General features: G+C 38.2%; 1 protein-coding gene across 1 annotated transcript in view; it reads left to right on the top strand.

The window, feature by feature from the left end:
* TET1 (tet methylcytosine dioxygenase 1) overlaps positions 1–23,069 on the top strand; it is a 126,572-nt gene that overhangs the window by 21,174 nt on the left and 82,329 nt on the right. The window contains exon 3 of the mRNA XM_046655000.1: positions 12,385–12,438. Within this exon, the coding sequence (XP_046510956.1) occupies positions 12,385–12,438 (54 nt within the window). The remainder of the gene's footprint in view (positions 1–12,384; positions 12,439–23,069) is intronic.

Here is a 23,069-nt window from a genome sequence, read left to right as displayed (position 1 = left end):
AGACCCTTCTAGTGCACTATGAGATAGTAAAACAAACAAAAATCAATAAAACAAGGAAAACAAAACAAAATAGTGTTACTTTTCTCTTTTTAAAGAACCAACAACCAGGGAACAATGTCTTCATTGATAATTAGATACAGAAGATTTTAACAAAATGTAAACTTGTTTGAATTGAAACACAAGAAGCTGGCAAAGGAAAGAAATTAGCATTTACTGAGGGTCTGCGATGGGCCAGACGCTGTGCTAAAAGGCTTAATGCCACCATATTCGATCCTAACAGTGACTCATGAAGTGTGAGGATTAGGGCTCTCAGTTTGCAGACTAGGAAATAGAAACAAACTTTTAAAAAGTGCCTTTAATTCCCTGTGGCTAGCAAGTGGTAGCGGCACTCTTTCCCTTATGATGAAGGAGAGTTAAACAATCTCTTTGCCTTTTTAAATTGAGATATAACTCATGTATCATAAATGAACTCTTTTAAAACTACAATTCAGTGGTCTTTACAAGGTTGTGCAAACATCCCTGCCATCTAATTGTAGAATGTTTTCATCACCCCAACAGAAACCCAGTACAAATAAGCAGTCACTCTCCATTCTTCCCTCCCCAGCTCCTGGCAACCACTAATCTGCTTTTTATCTCTATGGATTTGCCTATTCTGGGCATTTCATATAAATGGAATCATACAATATTTGGCCTTTTGCATCTGGCTTCTTTCACTTAGCGTAATGTTTTCAAGGTTCATCCATGTCATAACATGTATCAGTACTTCGTTCTGTTTTATGGCTGAATAATATTTCATTGTATGAATAAACCACATTTTGTATAAACATTCATCAGTTGATAGACTTTTGGGTTGTTTCCACTTTTTGGCTATTATGAATAATGCTGTTAGGAACATTTGTGTACGGGTTTTTGTGTGGACATGTGTTTTCAGTTATTTTGGATATATTCCTAGAAGTGGAATTGCTGGCTCATATGGTAACTCTTTGTTTAACTCGAAAGAATTGTCGAACTTTTCCAAACCAGCTGTACTATTTTAGATTCCAACCAGCAATGTACAAGAGTTCTAATTTTTCCATATCCTCACCAACACTTGTTATTATCTGACTTCTTGATTATTGCCTTCCTAGTGAGTGTGAAGTGGTGTCTCATGCTGGATTTGCTTTGCATTGCTTTAATGATTGATGATGGCAAGCGTCTTTTCATGTGCTTATGACCATTTGTATATATTTTTTTTTTAGAAATGTCTATTCAGTCTGTCTTAATCCGTTCAGTTTGCTATAACAAAATACTACAGACTGGGTATTATAAACAACAGAAATTTATTGCTCATAGTCCTGGAGGCTGGGAAGTCCAAGATCAAAGTGCCAGCATGGTTGAATTCTGGTGAAGACTCTCTTTCTGCTTCATAGCTGGCACCTTCTCACTGTGCCCTCAAATGACAGAAGAGGCTATGAATCTCTCTGAAGCTTCCTTTATAAGGCGCTAAACCCATTCCTGAGGATTCCACCGTCATGCCTTAAGCACCTCGCAAAGGCCCCACCTTCTATATCATCACATTGGGCATTAGGATTTCAACATGTGAATTTGGGGGTGACACTAACATTCAGACCATAGCAAAGTCTTTTGCCCATTTTAAAATGGGATCTTGGGGCTGGCCCCGTGGCCGAGTGGTTAAGTTTGCCCGCTCCACTGCAGGCGGCCCAGTGTTTCGTTGGTTCGAATCCTGGGCGCGGACATGGCACTGCTCATCAAACCACGCTGAGGCAGCATCCCACATACCACAACTAGAAGGACCCACAATGAAGAATATGCAACTATGTACCGGGGGGCTTTGGGGAGAAAAAGAAAAAAATAAAATCTTTAAAAATAAATAAATAAATAAATAAAATGGGGTCTTTTTGGGGGGCTGGCCTAGTGGTGCAGCAGCTAAGTTTGCACACTCTGCTTCGGCAGCCTGGGGTTTGCCAATTTGGATCCTGGGCACAGACCTATGCACTGTTTATTAAGCCATGTTGTGGCACATGTCCCACATATAAAGTGGAGGAAGATGGGCACAGATGTTAGCTCAGGGCCAGTCTTCCTCAGCAAAAAGAGGAGGATTGGAGGCGGATGTTAGCTCAGGGCTAATCTTCCTCCAAAAATAAAAAGGGATCTTTTTGTTGAGTTGCAAGTTTGTTTTATATGTTCTAGATACCAGACTCCTATCAGATTTATGATTTACAAATATTTTCTGAGAGTTGTCTTTTCACTCTTTTGATGAGTCTTTTGAAACACAAAAGTTTTCACTTTTGATGTCTTCTATTTTATATATTTTTTTCTTTGGTTGCTGTGCTTAATCTCTTCTTTTTATTTTGTCAAAGTTATAAGTGAACTTTACTTTTTGCTATGAAGATACTTCACTGGCTTAATTAAAGAGACTAGGATTTTTTTCTTGCCCTTCGTTTTCCTCCCTATGTAGTGCCTGGCGTTTGGTAGCCACCAAACAAATGTTAGTTGAATTGAATGATACTGATCATAGATGTGGAATAGGTATGTAGTAAACATTGATATCTGAAGGGATTAATAACTATCATGTACTGAGTACTTACTAAGTGCCCAGTGCTGTATTAAGCACTGACATGCTCATTGTCTCATTTAATCCTTACAACAATCCTATGAAAGTCACATTCTGCCCCCAGACTATAAAGGAAGACACTGAGGCTTAGATAAGCCAGGTAACTTATCAAAGACCACGTAGTTGGTCTGGGATTAGAGCCTTTGGCTTAGATGGTATGTGCTCATTGTAACCACCATGTCGGTGAGCTAGGGCAACAAAGAATATGTGAAGAACTCAGAGGATGGAGAAGAGTGGGACAAGAGGTGGACTGGTTGAAGATTGTCATGCTAAGTTTATTGCTGCTGTCTTTTAGACTTGTGCAACTTTGAAACAGATGTTGTGTAAGAATCCTACAAGTTCATTTGCAAAAATGTAATTTTTTTGACATGAATCAAATATCAAACTCTTTGAGTTTGTCAGTTCCACTGCTTCTATATTTTAATTTCAAGATTACATTTCTCTTTAACCATTCTTTTAGCTCTTTCCCTCCACTTTTGATTTTTACTTAAAATATTTTTGCCCTCCTTAGACTCATTTCCCTCTAAATCCTGGTCTGATAATTCTACATTTTCATGATAATTTTTCACTCCCCTATGTCTCCAAGCAGATTTTTGTTTGTTTGTTTTGTTTTTAAATAATGTTCTTTCTTTCTTTTCTTTTCTTCTCTTTTCTTTTTTTTTGTTTTTGTGAGGAAGATTGGCCCTGAGCTAACATCTGTTGCCAATCTTCCTCTTTTTGCTTGAGGAAGATTGTTGCTGAGCTAACATCTGTGCCAGTCTTCCCCTATTTTGTATGTGGGATGCCTGCGACAGCATGGCTTGATGAGTGGTGTGTAGGTCCACCCCTGGGATCTGAACCTGCAAACCCCTGGCCACCGAAGTAGAGCATGGGAACTTAAGTGTCATGCCACTGAGCTGGCCCCAAGCAGGTGTTTTTATATTTTCTGTAGCTTTTCTAACTGTCTTCAGCAAGAGAGCTGTTCCAAATTATCAATTTTATTATCACTAGAAGTGAAAGTTTTGTATTCTTTTTAACTAATAAAAGTAAGATTGTATTTTGACAGTGTGGTGGAATTGGCATGCCCCAACTCCAGCAGAAACCTTGTTAATACTAGATTTATCTGGGAGAGGTTCCAGTGTCCCAAAATATTGTGTACTTGAATATCTCCAATTTTTATATTAAGTGAGTTTTAATTGCTCATTACATTATTTGTACATAATTTTCTTAATTAGTGAAAACCATGGTTCTCCACTGCTGTGATGGGACCACCCAAAAGTCAAGTATCATACCACATACTTTTCATAGCCATCTTAGCATTTAACCCTAATGTCAGCATTGTCCCTCACTGAGTCTATGGGAGGTTGACTTGCTCAAGGTCCTGTAGGTAATAGCAGCATTGAGATTTTTATCTCACCAGGGACATACTGATCTTGTATAAGATAATATTTTGATATTGTATAATATAATACTTTAAGGTGGACAGGTCAGGAGGAAATACTTTCTTTTCAAAACATCTAAAGTAATTTTCTCTCATCACACGCATAGTTAGTGATGAAGAGAATTGTTGGGTATAGTGATCTTTCATCCCTGCCCAAACCCACTAACAATTTATTGTGACTGGCAAAATAGCCCTATAAAAATATGGGTATATGTTCATAAAGTTAGAACCTTAATCACAGCATCGGTGAATGCAGTTTGACTTATTCTCAAATGATGTGCTTGAAAGAACGGATGTTTATGGGCAAGAAAAATATCAATTCACATTTTATAAATATCTAGTAAAAACATCAGGAATCATTTATTTAGTTTATTTTTAAACAACAAGAGCTAATGTGCTTGTTCAATAAGTATTTGGAAGTTAGGTAAATCAAACCGATTTGGGGGAAAATTGTGTTTTCTTAACTAGTCATTAAAAGTGAGTATCTATGGAAACACCATTATAATCATTTATGCTAAAACATTCCTAATAAAGATAGGTAAGTTCTTTATTTAAATCTGCACAATTAACACAGTTATAAGCTTAAGCTCCTTACCTATTGATTTCTAAGGTGGACTGTGGTGAAAATAACCTTTTTGTTTTCTTGTTATGGCAAATATATCTTCTCCTCCAACAGGTATTCGTAAAGGGCTATACATTATAAAAGCTCAAAACGACCCCTTCAGACACAGAAATGGTAGCAAGTTAGAAGAAATGTCTGCAGTAGGAAACTGAGGACCATTTATTTTATTTTAAACAGAGTTAATGTGCTCATTGGATAAATATTTGGATATCAGGAAAATCAAACAGACTTTGGAAAAAATTGAATTTTAGACCTTCTATTATTATCAATATTACAGGCTCAATGGAAAGTTTGTTCTTTTTTTGGTTCCCCTGAAAAAGCATAATTCCTCTCTTTCCTCTACCTGAGTGAAGCTCCGTGGAAAAGAATTATTCATTAAGTCTGAGACCCCACAGGTGTTAAGCAGGGCCTCTCATATGCTTGGTATTCTCTATTCTATTCCTGGAAGGAACAAAGGAAGAGCATCCCTTAATCCAAAAATCAGAAGCATCTGTCCAGTACAGATTTACTCTGCTGAAAAATTGATTTATTTCTAGGCAGCCAAATCCTTGCTTCTCCACAGATTGTTTGAGACTCTAGTAAATACTAGAGTTAAAAAACTGAAGAAGTCAACTCTTTCTGAATAACTGATCTCATCTCAACAAAAACATCTTACATGCACTCATTCTCAAAATATCACTTTTCTCTTTTTTTCTAAGGAGACTTAGTTATGCAAGGGTGTTTTCTAGCTTAAAAACATGGGTTTTCGGGTCGAGGACAAGCCAATCACCTCTCCTTAGTTCTTCCCTTGAAAAGGTAGCTTATCTTTGTGATGACCAACTTAACAGGAGCATCGCTGTTGGCTTTTAAAAGGACTGGTTATGGAAAATTGGAGTATGGAACAAAAATGTGACATTCCAACTGGAATGGTAGAGAATTAAAGGCTGGTTGCATCTCTTCATATGCATGCTCAATGACCAGCCTTATTACCCAAGTGGAAGCTTTATTTATGTGCATTTCTCCCCATTGCCCCTTCACAGCCATACTGGAGTGTGACTTTCAGTAGCTACAATGTCCTTGCACATGTAGTTACTTCCATCTGGGGCACATACCTTTCTTCTCTCCCTCTATACTTTGCCAACTCCTACTTAGTACCCATTCTTGGGTTTCAGTGGAAATGTCACTTCCTCTGGGAAGCCTTCTCTGTCTTGCATGGCTTTCTGGGCTCATCCTCATTCTGTACTGCGTCGTGATTGTCTGCGTCTGTTTTAAGAGTAGGTTCCTAGGGGCAGGCCCAGCACCAGGTCTGAATATTGGAGGTGCCCAACATTTATTAAGTTATTTTAACGGTTTTTGGTTATTGAATGGGGAAGTTCATTGTAAAAAAAAGAATTAACAAATTTTAAAGAAAACATTTTTGGATATGGAGTCTTTTAAGGTTGTTTGATATTTTTAAGTTTGATTTTGCTAAACTTAGGTGATACCTAGATCTAACTTTCTCAGAAAGAAGTTGTGTGTGTGTGTGCACGCGTGCATGTAAAATGCTTTGAGTTTCTCGGTGAAACAATAAATTGTTATGATTTTGCTGTTAGATTTGATGAGACAATTAGATTATCCAAAAACTTTGGGTAGAATGCTATCTGGAGTCAGCTCTCTAGCATGAATGACATAGAGAAGGAGTGCGAAGGTACAGAACTTCCTTTAAAAAAAAGAGAATATTACTGATTATAAAATACACAGGACAGACTAGTAATAATAAGAAGCAAACTTTACCATATATCATTCACAAAAGGGGAAAGTTTTCTTTTTTTTTTTTGAGGAAGATTAGCCCTGAGCTAACATCAGCCACCAATCCTCCTCTTTTTGCCGAGGAAGACTGGCCCTGAGCTAACATCTGTGCCCATCTTCCTATATTTTATATGTGAGATGCCTACCACAGCATGGCTTGCCAAGTGGTGTCGTGTCCGCACCCGGGATCCCAACTGGCCAACCCCGGGCCGCCAAAGTGGAACTCATACACTTAACCGCTGCGCCACTGGGCAGGCCCCGAGGGAAAATTTTCTAAATAGCAGCGTCCTGTGAATGTTTTTGTTTTTGACAAAAACACATAGATGCTGTTATTGGATTTCTCTGTCCAAATTACGAATCTAGACTCTAACAGAGGGAGTAGGCTTGTCAATTTCAAGTTTGTACTAAGAATTGTTGAGAAATTAGGGAGAGGTGATATTTCAGCCTCATCATTTCAGTCTCTGGCATTATCTATGGTTCACCTCATTGTCAACAGTTCTTGCTTGGCAACTGTTGAAGATCATTGCTCATTTGTTCCTTAATTCTTGCTATCGAAGAGCAGATATTTTTACCAGCAGAGGGAATGGGGTGGATACTAGGTAGACGTGGCCCCTTGGAAGGGAAAAGGGCTAGTGTAGATAAGCCTCAGGGAAGGAAGTGGGGGAGGGAAGCCAGGGAAAGGCTGTGCAAGGGATCAGCTGCCTCTACCCAGACTATTATTGCTGGCCCAATCACCCAGGAACATCTCCGGTGTTAGTCTTTCAGGTTCCTATTTCTCACCAGAAATAAAACCAAACCATCTTTAAGATCACCGTTAGAACTGTGAAACGTATGAGCCATCCTTTCTATTGGTTGGAAGTTTATAAAAGATGGTACTTGGAATATCTTTCCCCAGGCATCACTGTCAAAGCTTTGATCCCCCCAACAATATGTAAAAAGAGAAATATAGAAGGATTTCATGGGAGAAGAGAAGGTGGCTAGTATTGGAAAGATTTTGTGCTGCAGAAGTGTCAATTTTGAGAAAGAATGAATTACTCCTGAGATTAATTTAGGAGGAGACTCCTAGACAGTATTTGTATATCTAGTTTCTTGTGGGTGCAGAATTACTTATGCTTAGAAAGTGTAGAATTTTGAAATTATTCACAGATTTATCTCTGAGGGCACAAAATATATTTTTTAAAAAGCACACCTAGGGGCCAGCCCCATGGCACCACGATTAAATTCGCATGCTTTGCTTTGGCAGCCCAGGGTTTCACCAGTTCAGATCCTGGGTGTGGACCTAGCGCTGCTCATCAAGCCAGGCTGAGGTGGCGTCCTACATGGCACAACCAGAAGGACCTACAACTAGAATATACAACTATGTACTGGGGCTTTGGGGAGAAGAAGAGAAAGAAAAAGATTGGCAACAGATGTTAGCCCCCACAATCTTTAAAAAAAAAAAAACAGCTAATATAATGTTTATTTAAAGTACTAGTCTTTTAGAAATCTGAGCTGCTATTCCTCTCTTCTAAAAAGGAAGGATGTGGTTTTGAAGACATTTCTTTTAAGGTTATTTTGGGATATTTACAGGTGTCTATTGTTGGGTATTGAAAATGAAGAGTTGTAGAGAGTAGTGTAGATGGGTAGAACTAGGCGCAAGTAGAATTCTAATTTGCTGTGGTAACCCAAGTAATTTTACCTCTTTGGGTCTCAGTTTATCTATGAAATAAAGTAATTAGATTAAATTTTTGTTAGTGTTCTTTTTTTTTTGTTTTCTGAGGAAGATTTGCTCTGAGCTAACATCTATTGCCAGTCTTCCTCTATTTTGTATGTGGGTCACCTTCACAGCATGGCTGCTGAGGAGTGGTGTAGGTCTGCACCCAGGAACCAAACCTGGGCCGCCAAAGCAGAGTACACCAAACTTAACCACCAGGCTACGGGGCCAGCCCCATTCTTTAGTGTTCTTTTTTAGTTTTATAATCAGGTGATTTTTTTTTTTTTTTTTTGAGGAAGATTAGCCCTGAGCTAACTGCTGCCAATCTTCCTCTTTTTGCTGAGGAAGACTGGCCCTGAGCTAACATTCATGCACATTTCCTCTACTTTATATGTGGGATGCTTACCACAGCATGGCATGCCAAGCGGTGCCATGTCTGCACCCGGGATCTGAACCGGTGAACCCCGGGCTGCCGAAGCAGAATGTATGCACTTAACCGCTGCATCACGGGGCCAGCCCCTAATCAGGTGATTCTTAGGAGAAAAGAGAAGGACCTTGTTTTGTAATATTTGAAGAAACTAATACACTTGATTTATTACAGAACTAAATATCAACTCATGCAATTTAATAATCATGATTCCTTGTGGGAAAAACAAATAGATTTAAGTGACAAAAATAAGTTCTGAATAAGTAGGACTACAACACAAGATTTCTTAGTTTCTGATCTGTCATTCTTTCAACAGGGTCTAGTTGTATGCACTTTGCCCTAAATAATAAGAGAATGGGAATGGCTCTCTTGACCTCCAATTTCTCTACTAGTAATTTCTGATTATTCTCCCATCAAGGTTCACTGCCACCTAAGCCCTGAGCTGAGACCATCAAATCGCTAAGTATAGGATTTAGAACAGATGGTCACAACCAATAGAGATTACCAATCTATTCTGTATTCAAACAAGTGCAGATCTTCATGGTGTAGTATCAGTTAGATATTTGGAGTTAATGTTAACTCTGTTCACTTTCATTAACCCTCATATTTAGCTGGGATGAGCTTTGGCTTTATCTATTAACTCATTTTACAGCACACTGCACACAGACCTTCGATGTTTGCTTAGGTTGCCAACTGCAATGTTGTGTGGCTTCATGAGTATCCAGTGCAGTGAAAATGCCTGTCCGTGGGGCTTTAAAAAGTGGGCTTCTCACCAATGTGGATATTAAGTACACCCCACACTCTGAGCCTGATTTTATTTTGTTTTATTGAGGCAAACATGGATCACACAGGAAATAGATTGAGTTTAAATATATAATTATATTTTAATATATCATGGCCACTTTACTAAATATTGAGCAATCAACCTAGGAAAATGTTGATGCTTTTTAAAAATTATATTGAAGTATTCAAGGGGCAAGGCATGATCTCTAATTGAAATGCAAGGCCCTTTAAGACATGTAGGGCTACCCTTGTGTGCGTTGCAGATGGTAATGTAAAATGGTATAGCTGCTGTAGAAAATGGTTTGGCAGTTCCTCAAAAAATTAAACAGAATTATCATCTGATCCAGCGATTCCACTACTAGGTATATACTCAAAAGAACTGAAAGCAGGGACTCAGATACTCATATACCGACGTTCATAGCAGTATTATTCACAATAGCTAAAAGGTAGAAACAACCCAAATGTACATCAACAGGAGAATGGATAAACAGAATGTGGTATATATACACACAATGAAATATTATTTAGCCTTAAAAAGGAATGAAATTCTGATACATTTTACAACGTGGATGAACCTGGAAAACTTTATGCTAAGTGAAATAAGCTAGACACAAAAGCACAAATAGTGGGTGATCCCACTTATATGAGGTACCTAGAATAGGCAATTTTACAGAGACAGAAAGTAGAATAGAAGTTGGCAAGGGCTGGGAGAAGGTAAATGAGCAATTATTGTTTAATGGGTACAGTTTCTATTTGGGATGACGAAAAGTTTCTGGAGATGCAGAGTGGTGATAGTTAAACAACATTGTGAATGTACTTAATGCAACTACACTGTGCAGTTAAAAATGGTTAAAATGGCAAATTTTATGTTATGTATGTTTTACCACAATAAAAAAAAAATCTCCAAAGAAAAAGAAATGTAGGGGTGTAGGGTCTTGCACCTGTTTTCAAACCTCGTTGTATTTGCTCTTGTTTTTCTACCCATTTCATGGTTGCTTCATTCCCCACAGAGAGCTTCTCAGTGTGGGCTCAGTGTGCTTGAAGTTTCCCTGGTGGGTGTGGTTAGGTCAAAATCCACTGGTTTTACTTCTTACATTTGTTAAAAATTATGATGGTGGGTGGGTGACCCAGAGGTAGTTTAAAGTGGAAAAACAATGCATGTTGGACTTCCCATTCCAACAAGGAAAGCGTGCTTTTGTGGCAAACCAAAAGGCTAAGAATCAAGGGTGATGAAATACAGGCCTTCCGGCCCTACTCTGTTCCCGATTTCTGGTTGTGGGAATCTGTTCTGAATCCAACTGCAAGTGGAAAACCCATCTTTGGCTGAGTGGCCAGGGAGGCCCTCCTGCCAATCCCCTAAATGTGCTGCTGAAACTTTGGCCCTGTGAGGATGGAGCTGAGGCTGTCTCCTAAGATCTATGCAGCTGTCAAGGTGGCTGCGATGGGACTGTGACCGGCCTCTGTACAGCATTTTGGCCGTGACCTTGAGACCTGCCAGCTCACAGCAGCTGTCCTGGTTCTTGCTCCAGTGCCACTGTTGCATGGCCAGGGGGCTAAAGGGATGGAGCTAAACTCCTCTGGCTCTGCCATTCCCGGGGTCTTTTAAGTTCTAACTATGGTGCCCTGCTCTCCCAGCACCTACTACCCACTGGGCATCAGGGCAGTCCAGGTGTGTGAGTGTGGATGGCTGCTTGTTCCACCTCTGGCTCAGGTCCTAATCCCTGGGAAGTGAGTGACTCTGTCTGACCAGACTGGTGTGCAGACAGGCTCCACGTGGGGACCTGCTTGGCAGCTCTGCAGGCAGATGCTCAGAGACAGTTGGTGATCTTGGGGGATGGAGAAGCCAGAGGTGCCCCTCTTGTCTGGAGGTATAAGTCCGCCTCTGGAAGGGAGAGATTTCTTTGGGAAATGAAGGTCACCAGAAATGTCCAGAGCAAGAGAGAGAAATCTTTTCTCTCCAGCTCTTCAGAATGGCAAGTGTAATTTGAAAACTCCTCCCCCTCTCCTTGTCCTCATCCTGTCCTTTTCCTTTTAAGTGGCTTTATTATTTTTTTAATCCGCCTTTGTCATTGGACATTTATTGACAGAAATCAAATTGCTGTGTTTCTGGGCAAGGCGCCTGCTGCAAAGAGGTGTGGTTCCCGAGGAATGAGACACGCAGCCCAACAGCTGAGCCTACACTGTCCTCACATAACCTCCCTGCCTTAAATATCGCCAATATTTAGCCTTGCCTTATAAAGTAAAAATGCACAATACCTTCCAGAGTTTCAGCAAGCCCAAATGCCCCCCTCGGCTCAGTTATATCTCCTGTACGTTGAAGGCAGGGCGCTCACCCCTCCCCCCGCGCAGACCTGCCCTCGGAGCCGCCAAGAGGTTACTAATCAGGGAGTCTCCGCCATCGATTCGATGGCGGAGACCTGGGGGATTTGTGTGCATTGTTTTTGCTGAAGCCTCCTGTGATTTCGGCGCGACCAGATCCTCTGCATCGAACTCCATGTCGCAGCTTGTGGCTGCCTGTGTCCTGTGGTGAGAGCGGAGCCGCACAGGAGATCCTTTGTCTAGGAAGGCTAGGCAGAGAAGATCACTTTGGAGTTGCTAAGCTCTGCATTGCCATTGGCTGCACTCTTTGTGGGGCTGTTTTTGCAAAAGGCATGCCCAGCACGTCTACAGTGCTGGCAGGCCAGGGCTGCCTTTAAACACCATGATAATAATACCAAAAAGCAGTTTGCAGAACTGTTCCACTGTAGAGGCTTCCTCTGCAGAAGCAAGCAAGATGGCTACCTCGTGGGCTTCGCTGTGAAGAATGCAGAGGCTAATTAAGACAGACTTTAAGGGGAAAAAAGGGTATTTCCCTATTTCATCTTTATGCAAGGCTTTTTTTCAGTGACTTTTAAAGTATACATTTTACATAAGCTCTTTAGGTTCTGCCTAGCAAACATGTTGATGATTTTAAATGGTCTAAGTAGTTTTATAGAGAAATAGCCAAAAATTTTGGGGGGGTGGGAGCTAATTTTTTTTTCTTAAACGGAGGCTCATTTTGCAATTTGATTTTTTTTAGGTTATAAAGGAAAACAAGAGGCCCCAGAGGGAAAAGAAGCCCAAAGTTTTAAAGGTAATCAGCTATTGATTCAATCATATTTAATTTTTTTCCATTTCCTACAGTATTTTTCTGTCACTTAGGGGTAAATTTGGAGTACAGAGGATGTGAATTCTCCCAGATTTTTAGTAGAAAAATGAATTTTCACTCAACTAAAGTGTTTTCTTTCTTTTTTTATTTTTTTGATGTGCTGCATAATGTGCATATTAGCATCCTTTATTTTTAACTTCACACAAGTCTGCAAAAGGAAAAGTTTATATGCAAAGTGCTGTGAATAAAATTTGTTTTTCTTTGTAGCTCCCTTTGTAGCATCTGCATTTGTGGTGTTGCACCAGTGTGTAAACTTAAGCTCTTAAGGAGAAAGACACTATTTGAAGTTGACAGCTATGATCCATTGTGATTTTAATAGACCTTTCATTAGATACTGTTTTAAAATGTGCAGTTTTTCATTCTAAAGGGAAAGGTCCTTATAGGTTTTAGTTCAGCTTAAAATATGTAAGCCTTTGAGATCTCACAGTCAAATTACAATTGCTTAATCTCAAATTCTATCATCTTTAATTTTGCCATTCATAGAGCTGTAGGAATATGCATATTTTCTTTATTTTCAAAATAGTTTGCCTAATAGGTGTTTAGTAGTAACCTAATTCAGTTTATAAGCTAGCAATCTGTAATGAGTTTTGTACAGTATTTAGAAGGGTTGATTTAAAAGCATATGGCATTACTAAAAGTTCAAGGCTTGCTTTAGTGTAGCAAATAGATGCTTATGTCTTAAAGGTTTCAAGTGGTATATTGCTATTATAAATGCAAACAAACTGAGCAAGCAACCCTTTTAATTCAAGAAGACATTAAGCAATGAAACTGCTAGTCTTTAAGATTATATTGTATACATATAATTAAAAATATTTTAACCTAATCTTAGCTTTTCTTTTACAACTAAAGTTTTAGCACTCAAAGAAGAACAACATGTTGAACTATGGATGTGGCAAATTCTTATCTCATTTGTTTCCCCAGTTGTGTACCTTGAAATTGTTATTGACATGGAGAACCAAAACTAAATTGCTTTTTAATTGTCTGACCACCTCAGTTTCTGTTTCCTGTGCATTCATAGCATTGCCATGTACAGTTTTCATCAACCAATGAGTAATTTATTTAATATTTACCACATAGTCATCAGTGAGCTAGGCACTATGATCATTGAAATGAATGAAATTGCTTGTCATAAATTCTCACTGGGCCTGGACAAATAGAATACTAGTTATTCTCAAGGTAGATGAAATCCTCTGTTTTTCTTCTGCATATTGATCCACTCACCCCCTTTTACTCCCTTCCTTTCCCTCAACTGTAGAAGGATACCATGCAAAGCCCTACTTATATTTTTAAATCTCTTTTTATACTTTCTGTGTTGGGTGTACTCATCTCAGGAGTTTTGTCTTACATTCTTCAAGTGAGAAATAGTTTTAGTCCTGCTGTTATAAATGTGTCTCACTTTGCGAGGGGGTGGGGGATGGGGCATAGGAGAAAGGGCTAGGCTGCGTGGACAAACTAATATAGACTAAGTAAGCTTGGTAGCTAAATCATCACCCACCTTTGCTAGGACGTAGAATTGAACTTTGGAAGTGCTATTTAATTCTACGTTTATTTTGTCAGTCTCTGTGTGTCTTGTCACTTGAAATAAATTTCAGAAGTAAATATACTGTGTGTTGCTTTTTTGAATCATGGCAACAGACTGACTTTTTAAAAAGTAAGTGCCTGTGGGTGGCTGAATTTTACGTGCCACAGCAAGCAGAACCAAATTGTTGCTTACTTTCCTCTATAGCTATCGATTATTGTATAAGAGTAAGGAAATGCTCTAAAAGGAAAAAAAAATTTTTTTTCTGATGTTGGCATTTTAAGATGTTTTCTTCAGTTTTCTATTGGGCATAATATTTTTTGTTCTTCTCTAAAGAAAGCTTTGTTTCTCTGCTCCACAATAGAAATGCTAAAATACTTTCAGATTTTACCTTGATATGTGTAAAATACAGTTACAGCAAATGTAGAATATTATATAACCCTGAAGGAGATATTAAGAAACGAAATCCACCTTTTGGGGTGGCGGGTGGGGGAGGAGTACAACCTTCAATGTAAGCTGTTATGGGTGAGGATTTATTCCAGCTGGCTGCCACCCAGGATCAGTGATGAGAATCTCAGGCTACAGCTTGGTCTCTTTTCATAAGACACTTCTTTGCTTTTGGCATTGTACCACAGGTCTAGTCTGCTTCCTTTAATTTGGCCTCTTAGATTTTCAAATCTCCTGAGTCCCTTCCTCTTTGTCAGGTGGATGGTAGAGATATCCTGACTGATTTTCATCTTCATCATCTATTAGGAAGTAGTTGGACAGATGAAGAGTCTGATTAAGGAAATCGGGTGTAGAATTGAGCTTGTCCCATCCTACTCTGAACCTGCTAACTCAATACTGAATCCAGTTGTGGAGCTGAAATTGCCTGGCATGTCTCACATCTCTCGTCTTTAAACAACCTATTATTTATATTGATAACCTATATTTATGCCATTGTAATTCAAAATTTAAAACTATAAATAATGATCTCAAATTCCTGACTAGAGAGAGCATTTTCCTCTAGCCGAAATGACAGTTTCTGTCCAAAGCACTTTAATGGCCAGAATGGATATCAAATGATGGAGGAGGGGGCTCAGCACAAACTCCTGCCCCCACTAGTGCTGGAGGACCAGGTTCTTGCTCAGGCCCTGTTGATGATCACTAGAGCTATTTTCATAGGTAGATGGCAGTTTGCTAGCTTTGTTATAATTGTTTCCTTGACTCTTGAGTAAGGTAAAGGGATGCAATCATTTCAGGCCTTGATTCATGAAATTGGACTTGTGAGTGGTATGGTTTGGAACTCCTCTTGGTAAAAACATTTATGTAAGTAATCTCCACTTTGTTTGGCAGGGTAGGAGGATATGTTCCCTTAGAAAAAGTCAATTTTAGGTAATTTCACTTTGGTTAGGTTGTCAGTCATTGTCCCTGGAGAAAATCAAATTGCACAGTCAGTTGGGGGTATTGAGGAGAATTTAGTGGAGGGATTGTTTAAAAGGTGTGGACAGGGTTACAGAAAAAACTATGGATGGCAAAGCATCCCAGGGCTAATGATAGCAGAGAGCTATTGTCACTCCTTGGTGTAAAGGGGCAAGGGAGCAGGAACCCAGGGAGAATAGTTGGAGTTGAAAAGAGGGAGTGGAGGCTTTTGTTGTGGCCTTTGGTTATGGGATCTTTCTGCAAAGAGAAAGTCATGAGGAGGGAGGGAGGTATGGAAATAAATATCCTGCCTTCCAGTTTCCTGCTGCTTTCATTGGTTGATCCCAATCAGAGGCTAAAAGAAAAGGGAGCCCACTGATGAAATATATCCTGGCCAGCTTCCTGCAGCATGTAAGAGGGTGTAGAAGATGGAGTGTGGACCTGGAGGGGCAAACAACATATTCGGCATCCCTAGTGACCGCAGGGGCAGTATGATAGGGTCAGAAATAGTAACAGAACCTTGATTACGTAAGAAGGTAAAGCTGGGTGAAGTGTATGTAAGAACTCTGTTATTTTTGCAACTTCTCTGTAAATCTAAAATCGTTTCACAATGAAAAGTGTGGGCATCCCTGTGAGGGGACTGCTTTTATGCATTCTGTAATTAGATACTCTTTCTAGGTTGGTAAGGGACATTTTCTAGCTATTTGGTTGTAAAATATCATCGAAGTAGTATTTGGAAGAACTGGGTGAGCAAATATAAAGAAATGTCAGTGGATATTAAACTAGGAAACCATCTACAGATAATTTATAAAAGAAAAAAATGAAAACTAAGTGATCTTCCTGCTAGCTTTTACACTGGCAGCCGTGCTCTCCACTGTTTCCTTCCTTCCTTGATGATGCTGATAAATGAGAACAAGTGGTGGTGGGGGTGATGGGGGGTGGGGGACAAAAGACATGTATTTTACTGGGAGAGTATGTCTTTTTGACATATGTTTTAAAAGGAGAATCAAAATCATAAATGAATCACATTCATAGATTGTCTTGATTTGCATGACATAGTGACATTCAAAATATTTAGTATCATCATTGCCTGGCACATAGTAAATGCTCAATAAGTGTTCTTTCCCTGAACAGCATTATTATTAACATCCAATAAATATTTTTTTAGCACATACTAAATGCTGGGGCTGCAAAAGTGTACAAGACCAAAATGATTTCCACCCTCAAGGAGATTAAATGTTGCTGAGGAAAGGCAGGCAAAAAAATAAAAGTGAATAAATTACAAATTGCGGTGCATTCTTTGAAGGAAACAAAAAAAGTGTAAGAAAAGGAAAACATCATCTAGGGAAATTTACTTCATATCTTTGAGAACTATTCCCTTCATTTGTAAATTGTTATATGTACTCCCGCTGATTTAAAAGTATCAAGTTACATACAAAACCCATTAAGTTACAAGAAATGGAAGATAACAGTTACTAAAGATTTCTCTCTACATATTTATCTACAACTTTGTTTCAGTTTTTAAAAGAAATCATTGGTAAATGTCTTAACTGGTTATAATGTAACATTCCATGACATGTAGCAACATGTTGCAAATTTTAGTGATAGATCAAATACTGAGCTTGACCATTGTTCAGGAAAAAAACATGCCATTTTGATTGGGTCCTTCATAGTCTCAGGCAATGAATCCCAGACTTGTGAATATAACAAACCAGTGGGGGAAGAAATTCAGAGTGGGTGGTGAGAGTATCTACAAAGGAATACCAATTTTTTTAAAAAGCCATGTAAATTGAAGGATGATAATCTCGGAATACAGGACGGTCATATAAATTTAATAATTTAGTTTTATGATTCAACACATGGTCCTTATTTTCCTCATTATGTCATAAGCTGGCAGAAACTGTCAAAAACGTGTCTCATCCATCAGTGTTTATTCACACGATCAAAGGCACACATGGGGCTTCTGGTTTGCATACCCAGAAATTGTAATATAGCATTTTGCCCAGAGATGATCAAACTGATTTCAGGGCTGGGTTTTCACTTAAGCCAGCTCACACACAATCAAAGCATTCATTTATCATTGGAGCATGTATGTTTCCAGTGACTCAAGACCCATGTCCATTCTGTAATTTCTAGGAATGATCCCAAATAGAATCAGAGTGAATAAAAGCCAAGTGGGGTGAATGGGTTTGAGGAAAATTTCATTCAGGCTACAAAAAAAATTGTTGAATTCTTCCTAGCTCAGAAAAGAACATATGCCTTGTGTCTTGAATACGTATGCTCGTCTGATACTGTTTGTGTTTGGATAGTGCTGGATTCATACTGTTTTCTGAAGTCTACCTTCCTTACTGTAAAATTTTCTATATACTAACTAGAATATATTCTTAAGAGTCAAGTGAAAAGAGCCAAATAAGAACTTCTAATTAATTTTTTGTTAAAACCTTATGAGTATCCTAATTCATTTTCAACTTATAATTAATTTAATAATGAAATGCTTTCAGCGTCCAAAATATGTCATAAAAATAGCATTTCTAAAGACTTGATAGGAAGATTTACCCACCACACTGGCCTATGCAAGAAAATGAAGATTACAGTATCTTTTTTAACCTGTTCTGATGCTTCATAGTTTTAAATATTGACTAACACTTTAAGTTCTTTTTGAACTGAAAATAGAACTTTCTGCATGTGATAAATTTTAGGGAAAAGATGTTACAGTTTTAACATCTATGTTTAAAATTTAGTTATGTCACATAAATTTTATTAAATATAGATTGTTTTCATGGTTCTAAGGAAGCAGATGTTAAACAGTAAACTTATTTTAGAAAGTTATTTTAAATAAATAAATAATTTGTCTTAAATTGTGTATAGTTTTACTTTATTATTTTATTTTTTCAATTAACTTTTTTTTTGAGGAAGATTAGCCCTGAGCTAACATCCACCACCAATTCTCCTCTTTTCCGTGAGGAAGATTGACCCTGAGCTAACATCTGTGCCCATCCTCCTCTATTTTACATGTGGGACGCCTGGCACAGCATGGCTTGATAAGTGGTGTGTAGGTCCGCACCCGGGATGAAAACTAGCAAACCCTGGGCCACCAAAGCAGAGTATGTGAACTTAACCACTACACCACCTGTGTGTAATTTTAAATATAGCATATACAGATACACTTCCATATAAGATCATAGGATTGTTGTGGAGTTAAATCAATTATTTAATATATGTAAAGTGCATAGGACAGATTGGCATATAGTAATTTCTGAATTATTGATATCATTATTATATCTAAAGATGTAATATATGTTACTACAAATATAATTTTTATTAGTCCCTATGAATTTATTTCTTTTCTTTTTTTATTTTGTTGAGGTCATATTGTTTTATAACAGTGTATAATTTCAGGTGTACATTATTATCTATCAGTTTCTGTATAGACTGCATCTGCTCACCACCAATAGTCTTTTTTTTTCTTTGTTTTAAAGATTGGCACCTGAGCTGACTTCTGTTGCCAATTTTTTCTTCCCTGTCTTCTTCTTCTCCTTCTTCTCCCTGAAGTCCCCCAGTACATAATTGTCTATTCTAGTTGTAGGTTCTTCTGGTTGTGTTATGTGGAATGTTGCCTCAGCATGGCCTGATGAGCCATGCCATGTCCACTCCTAGGATCTGAACCAGTGAAACCCTGGGCCACCAAAGCAGAGTGTGCGAACTTAACCACTCGGCCACCGGGCCAGCCTCAATAGTCTCATCTTTTTTTTTTAAGATTTTATTTTTTCCCTTTTTCTCCCCAAAGCCCCCCGGTACATAGTTGTATATTCTTAGTTGTGGGTCCTTCTAGTTGTGGCATGTGGGATGGTGGGATGCTGCCTCAGTGTGGCTTGATGAGCAGTGCCATGTCCGCGCCCAGGATTCAAATCTACGAAACACTGGGCCACCTGCAGCAGAGCACACGAACTTAACCACTCGGCCATGGGGCCAGTCCCCAAACAGTCTAATTTTTTTTTAATTAAGATTATGGTAGTTTACAACCTTGTGAAATTTCAGTTGTACATTATTGTTAGTCATGTTGTAGGTACACCACTGCACCCTTTGTGCCCACCCCATACCCCCCCTTTCCCCTGGTGACCACCGATCAGTTCTTTTTGTCTATATGTTAACTTCCACCTGTGAGTGGAGTCATACAGAGTTTGTCTTTCTCTGTCTGGCTTATTTCACTTAACATAATACCCTCAAGGTCCGTCCATGTTGTTGTGAATGGGATGATTTTGTCCTTTTTTATGGCTGAGTAGTATTCCATTGTGTATGTGTATATATATATACCGTATCTTGTTTATCCAATCATCAGTTGCTGGGCACTTAGGTTGGTTCCACGTCCTGGCTATTGTAAATAATGCTTTGATGAACATAGGGGTGCATGGGACTTTTGGAATTGCTGACTTCAGGTTCTTAGGATAGATACGCAGTAGTGGGATGGCTGGGTCATAAGGTATTTCTATTTTTAACTTTTTGAGAAATCTCCATACTGTTTCCCAATAGTCTAATTTTTATATGTTATCATGCATATATGCCCCTTTACACCTTTCACCCACGCCCCAATGCCTTTCCCCTCTGGTAACCACTAATCTGTTCTCTTTATCCATGTATTTGTTTTTCTTCCACATATGAATGAAATCATATGGTGTTTGTTTGTCTTTCTCTGTTTGGCTTATTTCACTTAACATAATACCCTCAATGTCCATCCATGTTGTTGCAAATGGGATGATTTTGTCTTATTTATTTATTTATTTATTTTGAATGGCTAGCTGGTATTCTATTATCTATATATACCACATCTTCTTTATCCATTCATCAGTTGATGGGTACTTTGGTTGCTTCCACATCTTGGCTATTGTGAATAATGCTGCAGTGAACATAGGGGTACATAGATCTCTTTGTATTATTGATTTCATGTTTTTTGGATAAATACTTGGTAGTGGGAATAGCTGGATCATACGGTATTTTTATTTTCAATTTTTTGAGAAAGCTCCATGCTGTTTTCCATAGTGGCTGCACTGGCTTGCTTTTCCACAAACAGTGTATGTGGGTCCCCTTTTATCCACATCCACTCCCACACTTAAATTTATATATATATATATGTATATATATATATATATATATATTTCTTTTTTTTGCTGAGGAAGATTCACCCTGAGCTAACATCTGTTGCCGATCTTCCTCCATTTTGTATGTGGGTCATTGCGACAGCATGGCCACAAATGAGTGGTGTAGGTCCATGCCCAGCAACTGAACGCAGCTTGCTGAAGTGGAGCACGCCAAACTTAATGACTAGGCCATGGGGCTGGCCCCATACACTTTAAAAATATCAAGTGCACTTTTCAGAAAATGTGTGTTTTCTTAGCAGTATATTCACTTAATTGCCTTATTTAGGAAATGTAAACCTATATTCCAGACAGGCTTTTCTTTCTTTTAAAAAATATCCCTTCTGCTTTTTGTAATAAGGAATATCAGAAATAAGAGTTTAAACTTTGAAAATACTAAATTTCTCTCTTTCCCCTTTTATTTATATTTCCTATAGAATCAAGGATTCTATAATAAAGACTAGAATATCATCGATATGAAAAATAATCTCACAGTTGATGGTTAGTTTCAATTACAGAATTCAGTTACAAAGATAAGGGTAGACTGAGAAGAACACATTTGAAACAGGATACAAGTTACAGAGATGTTTACAAGTTATGTACCTTAAACATGATTTCATCCAGAAAAGAATCACATAAGAAGTTTCTACTAAATTATCAAAAAATTTATCTTAAATATCTGGAGGTATTTTTTTCTATCTTAGAAAGAAATGTTTTCACTTAATATCTTGTGTATTCATTTTACTTTAGAAAAGGAAAAAAACTCAGCTAATAACTGTATGCTCCAATTCTTGAAATAAGTTTAAAATTATTTTAGACATAATTTCCCCTCTCAAAAAAAAAAAAAAATAGGAAAAATATACCTGAAATTTTCTGAGCATTTTAAATTTCAATGTCACAGGTATTTAGTGCTCTTGATTACATTTCATTTTTAAAATTTAACTGTGTATCTCCTTGTGGTATCAGCAGTACCCAAAGGAAGGTGCATGACCTTTAATGTCACACAGTCCTTGGTTTAAGCTCTGCTTCTTCTATTTGCTAACTGTGTGGCCCAGGGAAATTTAACTGAACTGTCTGAGACCTATTGTTAAAAGAGAACAATATCTAACCCACAGGTTGTTTAGTAGATTACAGAATTTTTAATTTACTGAATTTATTCCATCCATAGTGGGTATTCAATAAATGATAGCTATCATCATCATTTTTGTTGTGATTATTACTATAAAATAAAATCCTTTGTAAAATATTAATGTGTTTGGATTTTGAATTGCTTTCATTATTCTTTAAAGCAGATTGTAAGCTTTTAAGTTTAGAGCAGCATTCAACTTTTTGTTCTGCATAGTGTCTTAACGTAACGTCTTGTGACTACAACTCAATAAATATCAGTTTAACAAATGATTGAATTAATGTATATCATGGCCTAACTTTAGTCAGCTAGATCTAAACTGTATAAATTACTATAATGACATCTGGGTATATAAGAGAAACTGTACATTTTCATATCATCAGGCCAGCCTTGAATAATTTTCCATAGTGAATTGATACGGAAATCAGGATACGTATCTAATGCATTTATTTTAATTTTATTATTTTTTCTCGAACTTTTACTTGAAAAAACCAAACCTACAAAAAAGTTGAAAGAATAATGCATTAAACATCCATATTCTTTATATATATATATATATTTTTTTTTTTTTTTGCTGGACCATGTGATATTTTACCTGTAAATACTTCAAGATGCCTCACCTAAGAATATTCTTCTACATAACCACAGTACAATTATTACACTGAGGAAGTTTGATATTGGTTCAGTCTAACATAAGGTACTATCAGTTTAAAAATCTTTTCAGTTGTTATCCCCTTTCAGAAAAATCCTTTCTAGCTGTTTTCATCCTGATCTAGCATCCAATCTTACGTCATGTGTTGCATTTGATTGTCATGTCTCTTTGGTCTCCTTTTATCTCGTCTTCCCACCATTGTGTGTATGTGTGTGTGTGTGTCTTTCTTGACTGATGATTTTGAACACTTATTGCTTTTTTCATGTGTGTGAGAAAGATTCACCTTGAGCTAATGTTTGTTGCCAATCCTCCTTTTTTTAAAGATTTTATTGTTTTCCTTTTTCTCCCCAAAGCGCCCCAGTACATAGTTATATATTCTTAGTTGTGGGTCTTTCTAGTTGTGGCATGTGGGGTGCCACCTCAGCATGGCCTGATGAGTGGTGCCATGTCCCTACCCAGGATTCGAACTGGTGAAACCCTGGACCCCCGCAGCAGAGTGCACGAACTTATTCACTCAGCCATGGGGCTGGCCCCGCCTCTTTTTTTGCTTGCAGAAGATCAGCCCTGAGCTAATATCTGTTCCAGTCTTCCTCTACTTTGTATGTGGGAAACCTCCACAGCATGGCTGATGAACAGAGCAGGTACATACCCGGGATCTGAAACCCTACAAACTGGGGCTGCCGAAGTGAAGCATGTGGAACTTTAACCACCTTGCCACGGGGCCAG

This window comes from Equus quagga, chromosome 2, assembly GCF_021613505.1.
Source record: "Equus quagga isolate Etosha38 chromosome 2, UCLA_HA_Equagga_1.0, whole genome shotgun sequence".
Classification (NCBI taxonomy): domain Eukaryota; kingdom Metazoa; phylum Chordata; class Mammalia; order Perissodactyla; family Equidae; genus Equus; species Equus quagga.
Note: the sequence above shows the minus strand (reverse complement) of the source record. Positions and strands in the feature narration are given on the sequence as shown.